Genomic DNA, 18,680 nt, shown 5'->3' with positions numbered 1-18,680 from the left:
CCCTTGGGATCTCTTCCAAGGCTGCGATTCTATCCCTGACTACTGGCTATTGCCCCCTGGGGCTGGTAGGAATTGTAGTTTTGTCTGCAGAGCCCCAGACTGGACAAGGCTGATCTAAACACGTTTTATAAGCATTGTTGTCGCAACATGTATTTTCAGGGCTAGGCCACTCCTGAAATTATTTTCTCGTGGAGCCTCTGTTGCTGAATGGTTGTGTTTTAGCGGGTGGGGTTTCTCTGCCCTATTATTTATCTCTTTTTTATGGTGCTGTATTTCTTTCCATTTCTGTTACCATCAGCTGCTCTTCCGTCAAGGCTCTTAGGCCTCATGACAATAGGAAAAACTGATTTTTGATTTGGGTTGGGTTTTCTTCTTCTTTTGAGATGAAAAATATTTAATCATCCAGCACGTTTATAACTTGACTACTGCTCGGTCCTTCTTGGCTAAGGGGAGTTGTGTGAGCACCAGAAAGATAAAGAATGTGAAAAAAGGGTACCAAATTTATTTATATATAAAATCTGTAACTCCTGTGCTCAGAGACCTGCACTGAAGGCCTCTACTGATGTCTAAACCACTGAGCCTCTTGGGCTTGCCGATCGGAAGGTCGGCGGTTCAAATCCCCGTGATGGGGTGAGCTCCCGTTGCTCTGTCCCTGCTCCTGCCAACCGAGCAGTTCGAAAGCACGCCAGTGCAAGTAGATAAATAGGTACCGCTGCAGCGGGAAGGTAAACAGTGTTTCTGTGCAATCGTCACGGTGTCCTGTTGTGCCAGAAGCAGTTTAGTCCTGCTGGCCACATGACCTGGAAAGCTGTCTGTGGACAAACACCGGCTCCCTCAGCCTGAAAGCGAGATGAGTGCCGCACCCCATAGTTGCCTTTGACTGGACTTACCCATCCAGGGGTCCTTTAACTTATACCTTTTTACCATAGGTAAAGGCCTCTACTGATGTTGCTAGGTTTAAAGTTAAAGGGACCCCTGACCATTAGGTCCAGTCGCGGACGACTCTGGGGTTGCGGTGCTCACCTCGCTTTATTGGCCGAGGGAGCCAGCGTACAGCTTCCGGGTCATGTGGCCAGCATGACTAAGCTGCTTCTGGCGAATCAGAGCAGCACACAAAGCCATGCTAAATAGATGGGGCTCTCTCATATCCAGGGGTAATCTACCTGCAAATTCTGGTCCCTGGGATTCTCAAGCGGGGAGAACATTGCTGTTGCTCGCGGGTCCTGCTTGCAAGCTTCCCATAATAAGCATCTAGATTTGCTATTGTTAGAACAGGATGCTGTCCGATGGGGGATCTGCTCACTGGCTCATTAAGGCTCGCATTTTAAGCTGCTGGTATGTATCAAAATGCAGATTGAGGGGGGGTGGATAGTATTGCCACCCTGCAGATTTTCCTTATCTCTGGAGCTGACATCTGCCTCCCAGCTCAGACTGGTCTCTTTGTTTGGCGCCTGGCTTAAAAGACATCTGAGCTCAGGCTGTGATCTCCAGGAAGACAAAAGGTTGGGGGGCAGGGGGGAGAGAGAGAGAAAGAGAAAGAAAGAAAAAGGCAGGCAGGCAGAAGGGAGAGGGGTTGCAAAATGTAGACAGGGCAACGGAGTGCATATTGCGATTGCAGAAGGGCCCGAGGGTCTACCCCTGGCAATTTCCTGTTAGACAAAGAAGTGTGGGAAACAGAGGTCAGACAGACAGACAGACAGACAGACAGACCTGGGAAGGATGCTACCAGCTGCAGCAAATGATGCTGGACCTATGAATCATTTGGCCCGGTCTGGTGGGAGGCAACTCTTTCCCTCTGACTTGGAGGGCAGGTGTAAATGTGTGGCATTTGGCTCCCAGCGGAGAAAATTATGGATTTGCATCTGGAGGGTGTTTTTAGCCATGGTAGAAATGGAAGAAGCCAGCCCTGTAAGGAATGGTTGCAACATTTAGGACTTTTTGGTTTAGTGCAAAAGGGGGGCAGGATCAGCTAGACCTCTTTTATATTTATTTTTTGTGTGTGTGTATATTTATTGAGTTTCTCTTTTTTTAAGTTTTTCAGTTAATATAGAGAGCCAGTACAGTGGTACCTCGGGTTACATACGCTTCAGGTTACATACGCTTCAGGTTACAGACTCCGCTAACCCAGAAATAGTACCTCGGGTTAAGAACTTTGCTTCAGGATGAGAACAGAAATCGTGCTCCGGTGGCACGGCAGCAGCAGGAGGCTCCATTAGCTAAAGTGGTGCTTCAGGTTAAGAACAGTTTCAAGTTAAGAACGGACCTCCAGAACGAATTAAGTACCTAACCAGAGGTACCACTGTATTGGGAAAGGCCAGGGTTAAAATCTCCCCACCCTGCTAAAAAGTAAATTTGGGGCCGGTCACTGCCTCTCAGCCTAACCTACTTCACGGGGTTGTTGTGTGGATTCAGTGAGGAGGAGGAGGAGAACCTTGAATTCCTTGGTTCCAGGAATGGATTCTTATCCCATTATACATGACTAAGCCATTTCTCACCTTCTCACCCCTTGCCTTTTCCTGTAAGACCTATTACAGTCGTTAAGAGTCGTCAGCAGGCTCATCTCAGCTATCTGCCAATCTCCCATTCCCACCACCCTTCTGAGTAATACCCCTCCCCACCTTCTCACTATATAGAAGGATCTGGCAACTTCTGTTTCAGTGTATCTGAAGAAGTGTGCTTGCACACGAAAGCTCATACCAAGAACTAACTTTGTTGGTCTTAAAGGTGCTACTGGAAGGATTTTTCTTATCTTGAATTCCTTGGAGAAGAAAAATGTAGGATATTAATGCGATGGATTTAAATTTGTATTATTTATTTCACAAAATGTACATGCTGCCTGGTTGTGAATAACAAAAAATAATAATCAAAGCTTGCAAAAAGAATAAAATGACGATTTGATCGGGGGAGGAAAAAAGCCCAGTTAAAAACAACTGTTTAAAACAGGGGTAGCAAACCTTTTTGGCAGGGGGCTGGTCCACTGTCCCTCAGACCTTGTGGGGGGCCAGGCTATGTTTTGAAGAAAAAAATGAAGAAATTCCTATGCCCCACAAGTAACCCAGAGATGCATTTTAAATAAAAGGACACATTCTACTCATGTAAAGACATGCTGGTTCCCGGACAGTCCACAGGCCGGATTCTGGGCCTTAGTTTGCCAGCCGTGGAATATGCAGAAATGGCAAAACTTACCGGAAGAATAAGAAAACAAACTGTTTATAAAAGAATGGAAATGGTTTATTGAATATTTACAGATATATTGTAAACAGATAAGAACATTGGCAGGATTATTGTAATAACCTGCAGTTTTATAAGAGTAAAAATTTATAGTAGCTGAATAAATGAGCCAAGTTAATTTGGATATGCAGACGATAATAAAAATAAATTTAAGGAACTGCAGAAAGAGGGGGAAGGAAGTCAAGTTTTGAAATGTTAAAACGATTGTAAAATCAGTGAAATGTATAAACTTGAAAAATTTCAAAAGACAAATGTTGAATGGGTGTTAGGTAGCATTTGTAGCCGGTTTCATTTCCACAGATCAAAGAGGTCAAGTGGGCATTTATGGGGCAAGGCGATCTCACAGGTTAACTGTTCTCCAAGTAATTAAGGTTTTTATATCCCAAGACTGGTGCAGGTCTCTGAGCCAGATGTGGTATATCCCTCAAAATCCCTTGCGTTTTTCGTAATAGATTCGGTTCGGTTTTCCTGCTTTCGTTAGTAGCTTTGAGTCATTTTTCCGATTAAGGCGACAGCATTATAATAGCAGATAAGAACTGTTTGTTGTTATTATTATTGGTCATTATTGTGGGTTGCCTGGTGGAAAATTTCTGCCATTGGAAATCTGCTTTTTGCACGGAGAGGAGGGGGAAAGTCAGGGGTGCCTGCCCTCGACAGGACTGCCTCAGCCCACCACCTGTGGTTTATTATTATTATTATTATTATTAAGCCATTACTGCCTTTCCTTGCAGCCGCCTACAGGAACCTGGGCCAGAACTTATGGGGGCCCCACAGGTACGGCTCCCTCTCGGGGGTCCAAGTCCGGACAGTGGTCTCAGGGCCTTGCGCCGCTCACAGCCTGCTCATCACCACTGAGGGGAAACTTTGGAGCTGGGGTGAGTGTCTTGAATCTCCAGCAGGGTTTGCATTTGGTAGTTTGCACCAGGGTAGATTTGATTTGGGACACGGGTGGCGCTGTGGGTTAAACCACAGACCCTAGGGCTTGCCGATCAGAAGGTCGGCGGTTTGAATCCCTGTGACGGGGTGAGCTCCCGTTGCTCGGTCCCTGCTCCTGCCAATCTAGCAGTTCGAAAGCATGTCAAAGTGCAAGTAGATAAATAGGTACCGTTCCAGCGGGAAGGTAAACGGTGTTTCCGTGTGCTGCTCTGGTTCGCCAGAAGCGGCTTAGTTATGCTGGCCACATGACCCGGAAGCTGTATGCCAGCTCCCTCGGCCAATAAAGCGAGATGAGCGCCGCAACCCCAGAGTTGGTCACAAGTGGACCTAATGGTCAGGGGTCCCTTTACCTTTACCTTTTTAGATTTGATTTAAATCAAATCGACTTAAATCATGATTTAAATCACTAGTCAGTAAGACTTGATTTAAATCATTGTTTTAAAGAAGGACTCATTCTTGCTGGTATCATCTTAATATTTGCAACCAGGTGAAGGTTTCATTTTTGGAATAATAAATTGTCAGAGTAGTTTATACAGTTCTATCAAGAATTACTGATTTGGTTATAGTTACAGATGGGTAGCCGTGTTGGTCTGCCATAGTCGAAATAAAAAATTTTTTTTCCTTCCTGTAGCACCTTAAAGACCAACTAAGTTAGTTCTTGGTATAAGCTTTCGTGTGTATCTGAAGAAGTGTGCATGCACACGAAAGCTTATACCAAGAACTAACTTAGTTGGTCTTTAAGGTGCTACAGGAAGGAAAAAAATTTTTTTATTTTGATTTGGTTATACTATTAGAAATAACATAGACCGATGATTGTGAGGTTTAATAAGTTAACTGTTTATATTTGGACAACTTTTATGCTGTGCTTCATTGGAAGGAGAAAAATAATCATTTCCTAAATAACAGTTTAAACAATTGATTTAACTAAAACAATAACGTTATAGCATATATATCCATGTTTGTTAACATGCGGTTAAATGATTGTTTTTTTTAACAAAAACTTCGACTGAGTTTTATCACACATGAAAAACTTAAAACAAATCCTTATTTCCTGATGAATAGCCTTTGAACTATAATGTAACTCTAATAGAAAGATTATCTAAAGATTATCTTTAGAAAGATTTTTCCTCCAAAAGCATTTTATTTTAAAAATCCAATTTAAATTTTAAAAATCCGATTTAAATAAATATAAAATCCAATTTTTTAATTATCACTTTTTAAACAAAAATCACTGGTTTTTATCCACCCTGGGTGCAGAATTCAGTGGTCAGGTTGTTCACTGGGACAAGAAGATCTGAGCATGTGACTTCAGTCATAGAATTGTAGGCTCAGTGCTGCAGTGGCTTGAAAAATGCATGTTCGTAAGTCTCCTGAGCCTTCTGCATTCATATATGTCCTTTGGAGCTAAAACTGCTTGGAGAAATCCCTGCTTGTTGCAAGGGCAGTGTCAGGGAACTGACATCGGAGCTAGAGGTGGAGGGAAGGCTCTCTAATGATGCTGGAGAAGGGCCCAGCAGGGAGAGAGGCAGCTCAGCAGATGGGGAAGCAATTCAGTGCAACACCAGGAATAAGGAGGGGCAGATGGGGGAATCGGCGAGAGGGCTCCCAGACTCTTCACCGGACACCAGCGGGGAGAGCACTGGTCCTCCGCTACCCACGCCCTCCCTGCGCAGAAGACTTCCGCGCAGAGAAAGTAGGAGGAGACTGGGTGTCAAACAACTTTTATGTTGGAAAAGGTTTAAGAAACGCCCACTGACGGATTCTGCTAGCGACTGAGGCAGCCACGAATTGAAGGGCTGTCCAGACAGAAAGGTTTAACAAGGCAACATAGCCAGGAGAGGCAGCAACTTACGTATGACCAACCCCATACCATTATAGGAAGGTTGCTCAGTGGTTAGAGTGGCTGCTTGGCATGCTGAAGGACTCGGATGCAGACCCCATCAGCATCACCAGGTAGCGTTGGGAAAGACCTCCCCTCCGCCCAATCTGAACTCCTGGAGGGATACTGCTGCCGGTCAGTGTAGACAACACTAACCCTAGATGAGGCTTTATTCTTTGCAGGCAGAAAGTGCCATGTGATTGCACCTTCTGGGGAAGGAATGACAAAAATAGATAATAAAACAAAAGACCTCCCCACCCCCATCTGAACTCCTGGAGGGATGCTGCTGCCGGTCAGTGTAGACAATACTAACCCTAGATGAGGCTTTATTCTTTGCATGCAGAAGGTGCCATGTGATTGCACCTTCTGGGGAAGGAATGACTAAAACAGATAGTAAACAAAACAAGTAAACATCATACAATAGATTATAAATAATAATACCTCCCTGACTTCTGGAAAGAGGAGGGATGTATACATCAATAATATAAAGAGTAATGCATTTTTGTACGGAAGTTATTATGTTCATTTATTGCATATTTTTGCGAAATCAATAAAAATGTTTTGGGAAACAACCCCCCCCCCCAAGAACCCAGTGGCATCTCCAGGGCTAGAATCTTCCTTTATTTTTCGTGGGATCCAGCAGCTCTGCGACACAGCGTCTGCTTTGCGTGCTGAGAGTTCAAGGTTCGAATCCCGGCATCTCCAGGCAAAAGTGGGAAAGAGCCCCGTCCGAAATCCTGGAGAGCTGCTGCCAGTCCGTGTGGGCAGCGCTGAGCTAGATGGACCCCCAAGTTCTGATTTTGAGAGAACGCAAAATTCACCGCTTGCTGGGCTCCCGATTCGGCTGCTGCTGTTTTTTAAAAGCAAGTTGCACACCTGTAATCTGGGCTTCGCAGTCACTGTTTATGTGTGTGTGCCTAACTCTCTAGGACGTAACGACAAAGGGCAGCTGGGCCACGGGGACACCAAGCGCGTGGATGCCCCAAAGGCCATCGAAGTGCTCTGCAGCGAAACCGTCGTCTCGGCAGCCTGCGGCCGCAACCACACGCTAGCCCTGACAGGTAGGAGAGGCTCTGTCCAATCTGTGTGTCCGTGCGTGCTTTTGCCTTCCACCGTGCCCTGCTATTGGCTGAGCTGCTCTGATGTCACGGAATGCTCACCAGGCGGCTCAGAGGGAAAGCAGCCAGGAGGAGAACGTTACGGTGGGGAAACAGCTGTTCCAACAAGAGGCACAGAGTTGGTTTCTGGAGAGGGAAGTCTTGGACGAGGCCTAGGAATCAGAGGTGCCGTCAGCAGGTGTGGAATCTATAGCTCAGTGGCAGAACACCTGCTTGGCATGCAGAAGGTCTGTGGTTCAGTCCCCAGGGGTGTCTCCTGGTAGGGCTCTCGCCCGAATCCCTGGGGAGCTGCTGCCAGTCAGTGTAGGAGGCGCTGAGCGCAGTGCACCCAATGTTCTGAATTGGTATAAGGCAGTTTCCTATCTTCATGTGCTGCTTTGTTCAGAACGATGAGGACTGGAAACTTGCTGTGTTGTCAAGGAAAGGACCATGGTTCGCAAGGGGTGTTGGGGAGAGCATGTCCTTTGCATCCAGAACGTTCCAGGTTCAATCCAGGTAGCAGAGCTGGGAAACTCACCTGTCTGATGATCCCAGGAGAGTCACAGCTGCCGGTCAGAGTCGCCAATCCTGAGGTTGGCTGACCCATGTTCTGACATAGGCAGTTTTCCTTTGCTGCTGTTTTGAAAGGGCCACAGAGTCAAAAGCAGTGGGTGTTTAAGGAGATAACAGAAATCACTGGATTAAAGCTGACTGAAAGTCCATTATTATCAATTTACGATGGGGTGGGAGGTTCGCAGGCTGTGAAGGACTTGCTCACAAATTTATTGACAGCTGCACGAATTATGATAGCTAGGAAATGGAAAGGGCAAGCAGAATAGAAGAATGGTATAAAGAGGTGTGGGATATAGCGATTAAGGATGAATTAACATGTGCTATTAAGGCAAGACAGGGAATCCGCAGGAGAAATGATTTCGAGGAGATATGGAAGGTGTTTGTAGAATTTGTATTGTTAAAACGGAAAGGGGTCAAACCATCGCAAGAGGTGTTGAGATTTCGGGAGGTTGGATAGTTAAAGTGGAATGGTCTCGGGGGTGAGGTGCACATTTTTATTCTTACTTATTTATGATTTTTACTTTGTCAAAATAAAATAAGTCAAGCAGTGGGGCGAGGGAGGGCTTTGGCTGTGGGTCTCTGTAGCATGGTGTGAAAGCGGAAAGTTGTTTGTCCAACCTTTCTGTTTCAGAGAGCGGTTCTGTATTTGCCTTTGGAGAGAACAAGATGGGTCAGTTGGGCCTAGGCAATCAAACTGACGCCGTTCCCAGCCCCACTCAGGTAGGCAGAGGGACTGCATCCTTATTGTTTATTTATTATTATTTATGGAATTTATATACCACCCTATACCCAGGTGGATTTCTTACAAATGTGGAATTGTTGCTGTGGCACCTTTAATAGTGCCAGTTCCACCGATCAGAGCAACAGACATACAGTTTGTGCGGACCTAGTGAATTGCGAGACTAGGCGTGTGACCCTTTGGAGAGGTTTTGTGAGGGTTGGCGTATCTTTCAGCCTTTTCTAACCTCCCCCCCCCTTTTTTTTCTAGATCATGTACAATGGGCAGCCGATTACAAAGGTGGCGTGTGGGGCCGAGTTCAGCATGGCAATGGACTGCAAAGGGAACTTGTATTCTTTTGGATGCCCCGAATATGGACAGCTGGGTACACTGTTAATTTCCTCCGCGTTTTGGTGGCGTAAGGGGAGGGGCCGGGAGAGGGGAGCCTTCCCCTTCCTTGTTGTGTCCGTTCCTTAGTCTCTCTCTCTCTCTCTCTGCCCACCCCCCAAAAAATAGGGCACAATTCCGACGGAAAGTTCATTGCCCGAGCCCAGAGGATAGAGTATGACTGTGAGCTGGTTCCCCGCCGTGTCGCCATCTTCATCGAGAAGACGAAAGATGGCCAGATCCTGCCGGTGCCAAACGTTGTGGTGAGGGACGTTGCTTGCGGGGCAAATCATACGGTAAGACTTGGTCATCCTCTGCTGCCTAGATTGACCGTTGCGGCCAATGAGAGTTGTCGTCCTAAGCACTTGGGAGTCCGGAAAATTGCATTGGGTGCAGACAGGGTGGATTCGATTTTAAATCAAATCGATTTAAATCACGATTTAAGTCACTAGTCAGTAAGACTTGATTCAAATCATTTTTTTACAGACTCATTCTTGCTGGCATCATCTTAATATTTACAACCAGAGGAAAGTTTCATTTTGGGAATAATAAATTTTCAGAGTATAGTGCTGTCAAAATAACAATCCTTTATACAACAGCTGCAGTATTAACGACTTCCATTTGTATCGACACATTAAATGATTTATAAACTTCCAGGTGAAGCATTCAAACTACATCCTTGTTCTTCCTGTGTGTTGCAATTATTCTGTCCGTGATGTTCCTTCCTGTCCTTGTAAAACATTATATCTATCTTTTCCCGGTTGTTGCTGTTCTCCATCATGCCTTGGGCAGAGCTGATATTCTGTTGTTGTTCCAGAAATATCTCCATTGCTCCATTCCGTGCTTCATTCATTGTTTTGCAACTTCAACAGCAGCTGCAAAAATGACACTGTCCCGATAAATACCCTGTTTTTGCCTTTTTTCTCCCGGCCTGGGAAAGAAGGCTGATCTGTTGAGCTCCAAATAACTCAGTAATGAACCTTACCAACTTCCTTGGCAAGCTCGCAGGTTCCTTTCAATTCCTCACCCGCTTTCTTCCTCCAGCTCGTCTTGGACTCTCAGAAACGCGTCTTCTCCTGGGGTTTCGGGGGCTACGGCCGCCTGGGACATGCCGAGCAGAGGGACGAAATGGTGCCCCGGCTGGTGAAGCTTTTCGACTTCCCCGGGCGTGGGGCGGCGCAAATCTACGCAGGCTACACCTGCTCCTTCGCCATTAGTGAAACAGGTAAGCCGCAGGCCTTGTCAGATTTCAGACTGCAAAGCCCATCTGCAGACACCACCTTCCTGGGAGGGCATTGCACAACTAGGGGGCCACCACCGAGAAGGCCCCTTCATTAGATGTATGCACACTATTTGCAAAAAAAGAGAAAAGATTATTGCACAGCTTTTGCTGGAGTTGTGTGTTGGTTTAAGAGTGCCAGGGAGACACAACTATGTAATGATAATAATAATAATAATAATAATAATTTATTGTTTATACCCCACCCATCTGGCTGAGTTTCCCCAGCCACTCTGGGCAGCCTCCAGTCGAGTGTTAAAAACAATACAGCATTAAATATTAAAACTTCCCTAAATAGGGCTGCCTTCAGATGTCTTTTAAAGTTAAGATAGCTGCTTAATTCCTTCACATCTGAAGGGAGGGCATTCCATAGGGTGGGCACCACTTCTGCCTGGTTCCCTGTAACCTCACTTCTCGCAATGAGGGAACCGCCAGAAGGCCCTCGGCGCTGGATCTCAGTGTGCAGGCTGAACGATGGGGGTGGAGGTGCTCCTTCAGGTATACAGGACCGAGGCCGTTTAGGGCTTTAAAGGTCAGCACCAACACTTTGAATTGTGCTCGGAAACGCACTGGGAGCCAATGCAGATCTCTCAGGACTGGTGTTATGTGGTCCCGGCAGCCACTCCCAGTCACCACTCTAGCTGCCGCATTCTGGATTAATTGCAGTTTCTGGGTCACCTTCAAAGGTAGCCCCACGAAGAGCGCATTGCAGTAGTCCAATGTGCCGTGTATATTAACCGTAAGACTCAATAACCCCCTCTTGTTCCCCTTTCTACAGGAGGCCTGTTTTTCTGGGGAGCCACAAACACCTCCCGGGAGTCCACAATGTACCCCAAAACTGTGCAGGATCTATGTGGCTGGAAAATCCGCAGTCTGGCTTGTGGGTAAGAAGTTGTGATTTTATACGAGAGTGAGAAAAAGGTGCCTTTATAAAAACAACAACAGCAAGCTGTCTCACCCAGAGTCAACCTTACCCCCCCTCCCCCAAGACGCCAGGGTTTTCTAACAGGACTGACCATTTGTGTTCACCATGCAACAAAATTCTCTTCAGGGCTAGAAACTTGAGAAGTTTCACTTTGACCGCAATAGCTTAAGTGCCCTCAAGCCCCCTCCTTTTCTCCATTTATAAATTTGCTCCCTCTCTTCTTCTGTTGATATGCGCAAAGGGGCATAGAGGTGCCTTTCTAATGGCCTCTAATGGAAGCTATTACAAAGAGCCATCTCCTTTTGCATAATGATATATTATTATTATTTTGAGCTGATGGCTGAATCTGTTTGGGGTTCAGTCACCTTCTCTCTTTCTTTTTGCTAATTGTCACTTTCAAGAGAGTGGTTTTCTCTTCTGACAGGGCTTGAGGGAGCCTCTAAAATCTGCTTCTGTTATTTTTGGTCTGAAGATCCCCCTGCTAATGGGCTTAACCTCCTGCAGACAGTGGTGTACTTGGAAAACGAAGGAAGGACTGGCATCTCAGCCATTTAGCAACTGGAAGATTATCGGGAAATGAGAGGCTTGCTTCTAAGCAAGCAAGCACTGAGGGGCAGTTTCTAAGGGGGCAGATGTCCATCTAGAAAAAAGTTGTTTCCATCTGCTTTAAAGGGATCTATATCGTGCCTCTTTTCCTGCTGAATTGCAACCAAGGTGATTTTATATAAAATGGTGCGCCGCTGTGGGATAGGCCTCAGGCCCAAACCTCCACTCAAACCCCATGGAATCATGCTTTTGAAGCCTAATCTGCATTTCAGGGTTGTTGTGATGGGTAAAATTGGGTGCGGCATGGCAGTGGTCAAACAAAAAGCAGACCAGATGGAAATCAGGTGGTTAGAGCATCTTTGTGACATGAAGAATGTCCCGGGTTCAGTCCCCAGCGTCTCCCGGAAAGGTTTCCTGTTTGAAACTCTGGGAACACATAATTCTTATTACAGTGGTGTCCCGCAAGACGAATGCCTTGCAAGACGGAAAACCCGCTAGATGAAAGGGTTTTCCGTTTTGGAGGTGCTTCGCAAAACAAATTTCCTATGGGCTTGCTTCGCAAGACGAAAATGTCTTGCGAGTTCCTGCGGGGGGTTTTTCCTTTCCCCCCCCCTTTTTCCCAAGCCGCTAAGCCGCTTATCAGCTGATCCGCTAAGCCGCTTATCAGCTGATCCGCTAAGCCGCTTAACAGCTGATCCGCTAAGCCACTAATAGTGCTAAACCGCTAATGGGCTTGCTTCGCAAGACGAAAAAACCGCAAGACGAAGAGACTCGCGGAACGGATTCTTTTCGTCTTGCGAGGCACCACTGTATTCAAAAAGTGAATTCCTATTTGCATAGAGGAAGCTTAAAAGGCCATTAACTTGCTCTAAACAAGCTTCCGAAAGAACATGGCAGCCATGAAAGAGAAAAATTAAAGAAAGAAAAGGGCAGTTGAAGTACCGAGGGAGAAATCACCTAAGAAATTGTTTTATAATAATAAAAATAAAAATAAAAAATAATATGTGAAGTGATATGAAAAAATAGCAAATAAAGTTTTGAAACATATACAGTGGTACCTCAGGTTAAGAACTTAATTCGTTCTGGAGGTCCGTTCTTAACCTGAAACAGTTCTTAACCTGAGGTACCACTTTAGCTAATGGGACCTCCCGCTGCCGCCACTGCACAATTTCTGTTCTCCTCCTGAAGTAAAGTTCTTAACCCGAGGTACTATTTCTGGGTTACCAGAGTCTGTAACCTGAAGCGCCTGTAACCTGAGGTACTACTGTAATAGAGAACTGAATTCATAAATATAAAATAATTTTAATGGAAGCTTTTTCTGTAATACTTTGATCATTTTAATTGCTATGCAATAAAATAAAGGTACCTAACAAATTCAAAATACATTCTGATTTTAATTTTAAAAATTTGTATGTCACAATATACAGGGTGCTTCATAATGAAGTATACAGTTTGCATTTATACTGTGTACCTCGTTATGAATCACCATATACAGTCATACCTCATGTTGCGTCCACTTCAGGTTACGTGTTTTCATGTTGCGTCCCGCGGCAACCCGGAAGTACTGGAACGGGTTACTCCGGGTTTCGCCGCATGCACAGAAGTGCTAAATCGCGCCTCGCGCAGACGTGGTGCTTCGGCTTGCGTCAGTTCCATGTTATGGACGGGCCTCTGGAACGGATCCCGTCCGTAACACAAGGTTCCACTGTATATATATAGGAGGCCTCTAGAGCCATAAGAAATATATATATAGGGGCCCCTAGAGCCATAAGAAATGCAAAAAAAATCACTGTTAATAACTCATTCTTGAATTGCCCTGCTTAAAAATCAAATTGCCCCCCCTGTGGGGCATGTGCCTCATGTTGGGAACCACAGCTGTCGACAACTGAGCTGGCTGATGCAGGAGAAGGAAGCTTCCTATGCCTCTAGGAATATAACCATTGTTATTTGCAGCCCATCTTCCCTTCAAGGGAATAATAATAATAATAATAATAATAATAATAAATTTTATGTATACCCCGCCCTCCCCGGCCAGAGGGACCAGGGCAGCTAAAACCAGTAAAATTACAAAACATAATTAGGCGGGGAAACCAATTTAAAATACAGGTTAAAATGCAATTTAAAATGCAGCCTCATTTTAAAAGTAACTGATAAATCAAGACCATAAGGGGAGGGAAACATAAGGGTCAGACTGAGTCCAAACCAAAGGCCAAGCGGAACAGCTCCGTCTTGCAGGCCCTGCGGAAAGATGTCAAGTCCCGCAGGGCCCTAGTCTCTTGTGACAGAGCGTTCCACCAAGTTGGGGCCAGTACTGAAAAGGCCCTGGCCCTCGTTGAGACCAATCTAATCACCTTGCGATTTGGGACCTCCAAAATGTTGTCATTTGTGGACCTTAAGGTCCTCTGCGGGGCATACCAGGAGAGGCAATCCCGTAGGTACGTGGGTCCTAGGCCGCAAGCCTCTGTCCATTTCTGGGGAGAGTGTTGCCGTCACACCCTGCTTGTGGGCTTCCCCCAATGGGCCCTTGGTTGGCTGCTGCGAGAACGGGTTGCTGGGCTAGAGAAGGCCACTTGCCTGATCCAATCTGGCTGAGCTCTTGACTACGTGCTTCTCCCCACAAACCTTTTGTATCCTCACAAGAACCCTGCGAGTCAGGCTAGGCCTGGGGTTACCCACTGAGCTTTGCAGATGAACCTGTGTGTCGTCGTCCCCACACCCCTCATCTGACACTATTCCACCTGTGGGCGGGGGGGGGTGGACCTCTTTGGCCCTCCAGATCATCCCTGACCATTGGACACATTTGCTAGGGCCGATGGGAGTTGTGGTTCGGCGGCGTCCAGGGAGCCAAAGCTTTCCGTCCCCCTGCCTATTCAATATACAGTGGAACCTCGGTTTTTGAACGTCATCCATTTCAGAAGACTTCTGAAATGTTTGAAAACAGGATCAATGGGTAGTCGGCAAAAAGATGGAAAAAAGCACGCCTTGGAATCTGTTCGACTTCCGAGGCATGTTCAAAAACGGAAGCAATTACTTCTGGGTTTTCGGCGTCCGGGTTCCAAATTGTTCGGCTTCCGAGGCGCTCAAAAACCAAGGTTCCACTTGTACCAGTGTTCAGTGTACCCACAGTTAAATCCCACTGCGAGCTTTCACACAGTGCTTTAAAAGGTCCAGATCCAGGTACGTACGACTGTCCTTTTTGTTGTGGGATGAAGATATTCCATCTAACAGGGAGCCACTGCAGAGAAGGCCCTGCTTCTTGGTAACCGCTCCTTCCGCCTTCCGAAGGCAGAGGAGCCTGTTGCGAGGTGTGGGCCCCTGGGTCTACCCAAGCTGGCAGGCACATCCAGGTTGAGAAGGGATCTGTGGGGTGGGGGCTCCGGGGCTCTCCAAAACAGTAACCTCCTTTGTGTACCTGTTTTCAGGAAGAGCAGTATAATAGTGGCTGCAGATGAGAGCACAATCAGTTGGGGCCCGTCTCCGACCTTTGGAGAACTGGTAAGGAGGGCAGACGCAGCTGCTGCGATAGGCCCACATCTGGGGGAGGGAAGAAGGAAGGAAGGCTTTTCCATTGCCGCTTGGTTTGGCCGGGTGAGGACTTGACTCTTGGTCCCATCGACTCCAGAGGAGGTGACAACGAGAGCTTGGGCTTGAGCAATCGATTCCTCTTTCCCAGGGAACTCTGGGAATTGCAGCTCTGGGAGGGGAATAGCTGGGTCTGCCAACAACACCTTTAACAAACTACAGCTCCCATGATGCTTTGGGGGGGGGGGAGCCATGGCTGCTCAAAGTGAATTGTAATGCTTTCACTGTATGCTGTGAAAGGCTCTCTCAACACGAGAGATGAGGCTCCAGACTGGAAAACAGTGCAATTCACAGCTTTTTAGCAACCGATTAGGGATGCTACAGAGCCTAGGACTTGCCGATCAGAAGGTTGGCAGTTTGAATCCCCGCGACAGGGTGAGCTCCCGTTGCTCGGTCCCTGCTCCTGCCAACCTAGCAGTTCGAAAGCACGTCAAGTGCAAGTAGATAAATAGGTACTGCTCCGGTGGAAAGGTAAACAGCGTTTCTGTGCGCTGCTCTGGTTCACCAGAAGCGGCTTAGTCATGGTGGCCCCATGACCCGGAAGCTGTATGCCGGCTCCCTCGGCCAATAAAGCGAGATGAGTGCTGCAACCCCAGAGTCGGTCACGACTGGACCTAATGGTCAGGGGTCCCTTTACCTTTACCTTTAAGCATCGTGCACTTAAAAAAAATGTAATATGTCATACATGGCTTACACTGATCCAGCTACCAATTTCTCACACATACAAATTATTATGATTTATTACATTCTTAGCTCTCCCTCCTTCCAAGGGAGCTCACAAACGTGTGAATACAAATGTCATAAAAACAGTTTGAAAACTCCCAAATCGCCTGCTTTCAAAGCTGACCCTTTCAGGGGCAAGTCTTTGGGCCATCAAATATCTAGATTAGTGTTGCATCAAGCCGGCAGCACAGTGTGGCCTTCGGTTAATTATCCTCCTAGTGGCACGGCAGTAAAGCTGCTAGCACATTTGCAAAGCTAAGCAGGGTCCGGCATGGTTTCAAGTTGGATAGGGAACCACATGCTGAGGTTCCTGCATTGCAGGGCGGGTTGGACTAGATGATGGCCCACAGGGTCCCTTCCTGATCTACTATTCTGCTTTTCTGTATTCCCTTGCAAAAGTTGGCCTGCACCCCTTGCCAATGATGCAAAAGCCATTTTTGGAAAGCCTTGGTAAGAGGGTCTGCTGTGCACACCGAAGTTCCAAGGTTCAATCTCCAGCGTTTTCCTGGCGGATAAGGCGTATCAGTGGCTACTAGCCACAGGGGCTATGCTATGCCTCTGAACCCCAGTTGTTGGAGGCTGCAGGAGGGGGGAGTGTCGCTCTTGCGCTCAAATCCTGCTTGCAAGTTTCCCACAGGCATCTGAGAACAAGATGCTGGACTAGATGGGCCTGATCCAGCAGACTCGTCTTACGTCCTTGTCTCCAGGTAGAGCAGGCAATGTCCTCTTGCCTGAAATCCAGGAGGGAGCCGCTGCCAGTCATTGCAGGCAGTATTGAGCTAGATGGACCAAAGGTCTGCTCCCAATGTTTGTATTTAAAGCAGCTCTTAATTTACGGGGACTAGAAGCTTCAAGTGGGCTGTGGCTCAGTGGTAGAGCATCTGCTTTGCATGCAGAAGTAATAATAATTTATTATTTATACCCCGCCCATCTGGCTAGGTTTCCCTAGCCACTCTGGGCGGCTCCCAACAAAATATTAAAAACGCGATAAAACTTCAAACGTTAAAAACTTCCCTAAACAGGGCTGCTTTCAGGTGTCTTCTAAAAGTCAGATAGTTGTTTATTTCCTTAACATCTGGCGGGAGGGCATTCTGCAGGGAGGGTGCCACTACCGAGAAGGCCCTCTGCCTGCTTTTCTGTAACCTCACTTCTCACAGGGAGGGAACCGCCAGAAGGCCCTTGGAGCTGGACCTCAGTGTCCAGGCTGAACGATGGGGGTGGAGACGGTCCTTCAGGTATACAGGGCTGAGGCCATTTAGGGCTTTCAAGGTCAGCACCAACACTTTGAATTGTGCTCAGAAGCTTCCAGGTTCAATCTCCCAAGAAGGGCTGGGAATGTCCCCTTTCTGAAATGCCAGAAAAGAGTTTTTGCCTGTGAATGTAGGCAACACTGAACTATTTGGACCAGTGGGTCCGACTCTGCAAGGCAGCTGCCTGGTGCCACCCAGAGACTTACAAGGCAAACAGGTTTCTCAGGACTGAGATGATTGATCTGTTCTATGGAGGGAAAAGGCTTGAGGTCTGGCCTCCTGACATTCTGTGCATTAAAGGTCAGAGCGGAGAACTGCCTTGGCTCTTTAATTTGGAGAGGGTCTGAGTCCCGTTTTTGTCTTCTCAGGGCTACGGGGACCACAAGCCCAAGTCCTCAACTGCAGCTCAGGAGGTGAAGACTTTGGATGGCATCTACACAGAACAGGTAAGAAAGAACAGGTAGCGGCAGCCAGGAACCACCTTGAAGCACCTCGTGCTTCCAAACCTCCTTCTGAAAGTTTCTTGGGTCCTCAAAAAGGGGGGGGGGGAATGTGTCCTGGCCTGGCAACCAACCCCCCTGCCCCAATCTACCGTATTGGCCTGAATATAAGCCACACTTTTTTTCCAAATTCCAGTTGTGAAAAGTTAAAGTGCAACTTACCGTATTTTTTGCTCTATAAGACTCACTTTTTCCCTCCTAAAAAGTAAGGGGAAATGTGTGTGCGTCTTACGGAGCGAAGGCAGGCTGCGCAGCTATCCCAGAAGCCAGAACAGCAAGAGGGATTGCTGCTTTCACTGCGCAGAGATCCCTCTTGCTGTTCTGGCTTCTGGGATTCAGAATATTTTTTTTCTTGTTTTCCTCCTCCAAAAACTACGTGCATCTTATGGTCTGATGCGTCTTATAGAGCGAAAAATACGGTATATTCGAGGGCTGTCGGGGGTGCGGGACAACGGCGCCCATCCCAACCGCGTGCCGCAAAGGGGAAGGGGGGAGGCCATCAGCAAAGGAGCGCAGCTCCCCCTCTCCCAAGAAACAGCACAGGGCAACGGCACACAGCCCTCCGCTCCCCAGCCTGCCCCAGTGCCAGCTTGGGGAGGTAGTGCCTGGAGACTGAGTGCTGCCTGCTGCCTCCCCACCCCGCTCAGGTGGTAGTGTCGGGAGGTGGGCCATACCCGCAAATAATCCTTGAATTTTAAAGTTGCGGCTTATTTGCAGGCGCAGCTTATATTCGGGCCAGTGCGGTAATCCTAGTCGGTGACTGTCGTTGCATCTTGTGGGAGGGAGGGTTGCCGATGACCACCAACGTGGATCACATTAAAAGAGGGTTAGACCAATTCATGGAGCAAAGTAAGGCCATGTTCTTGTTGGGATGTGTCCAAGGGAACGGGGGCAATTGGCAGGCCCCCAGCTGGCTCCAGCCCACCGGACAGCAGCCGGGCGAACTCCGGTCCTCGGATCAGCATGTATCTGCGACCCAAGCTTCTGAAACCTTCAGAAGCTGAGCATGCAAGCCAGCAGAGATAAGAACTCTGTGCAACAGAAGGGCATATTA

General features: G+C 47.2%; 1 protein-coding gene across 6 annotated transcripts in view; it reads left to right on the top strand.

Annotated features, from left to right (window-relative positions):
• The window catches only part of RCC2 (regulator of chromosome condensation 2), a 30,675-nt gene extending 13,070 nt beyond the window's left edge, over positions 1–17,605 (top strand). For 3 of the 6 annotated variants that reach the window (XM_081017968.1, XM_081017966.1, XM_081017967.1), the window contains exons 4-11: positions 3,963–4,106; positions 6,976–7,107; positions 8,348–8,436; positions 8,705–8,819; positions 8,951–9,117; positions 9,866–10,046; positions 10,879–10,984; positions 14,994–15,483. In XM_081017968.1, coding sequence (XP_080874094.1) covers positions 3,963–4,106; positions 6,976–7,107; positions 8,348–8,436; positions 8,705–8,819; positions 8,951–9,117; positions 9,866–10,046; positions 10,879–10,984; positions 14,994–15,171 — 1,112 coding nt within the window. In that variant the 3' untranslated portion in view covers positions 15,172–15,483. Of the gene's footprint in view, positions 1–3,962; positions 4,107–6,975; positions 7,108–8,347; positions 8,437–8,704; positions 8,820–8,950; positions 9,118–9,865; positions 10,047–10,878; positions 10,985–14,993; positions 15,485–17,494 lie in introns of those variants that run through there. The other 3 variants (XM_081017965.1, XM_081017969.1, XM_081017964.1) reach the window with 3 other exon arrangements.
• The last annotated feature ends 1,075 nt before the right edge of the window (positions 17,606–18,680 follow it).

Source organism: Podarcis pityusensis (assembly GCF_964106645.2).
Source record: "Podarcis pityusensis genome assembly, chromosome: 8".
Lineage (NCBI taxonomy): Eukaryota > Metazoa > Chordata > Lepidosauria > Squamata > Lacertidae > Podarcis > Podarcis pityusensis.
The sequence above is the reverse complement of the archived record's forward strand: the minus strand, read 5'-3'. Positions and strand labels throughout refer to the sequence as shown.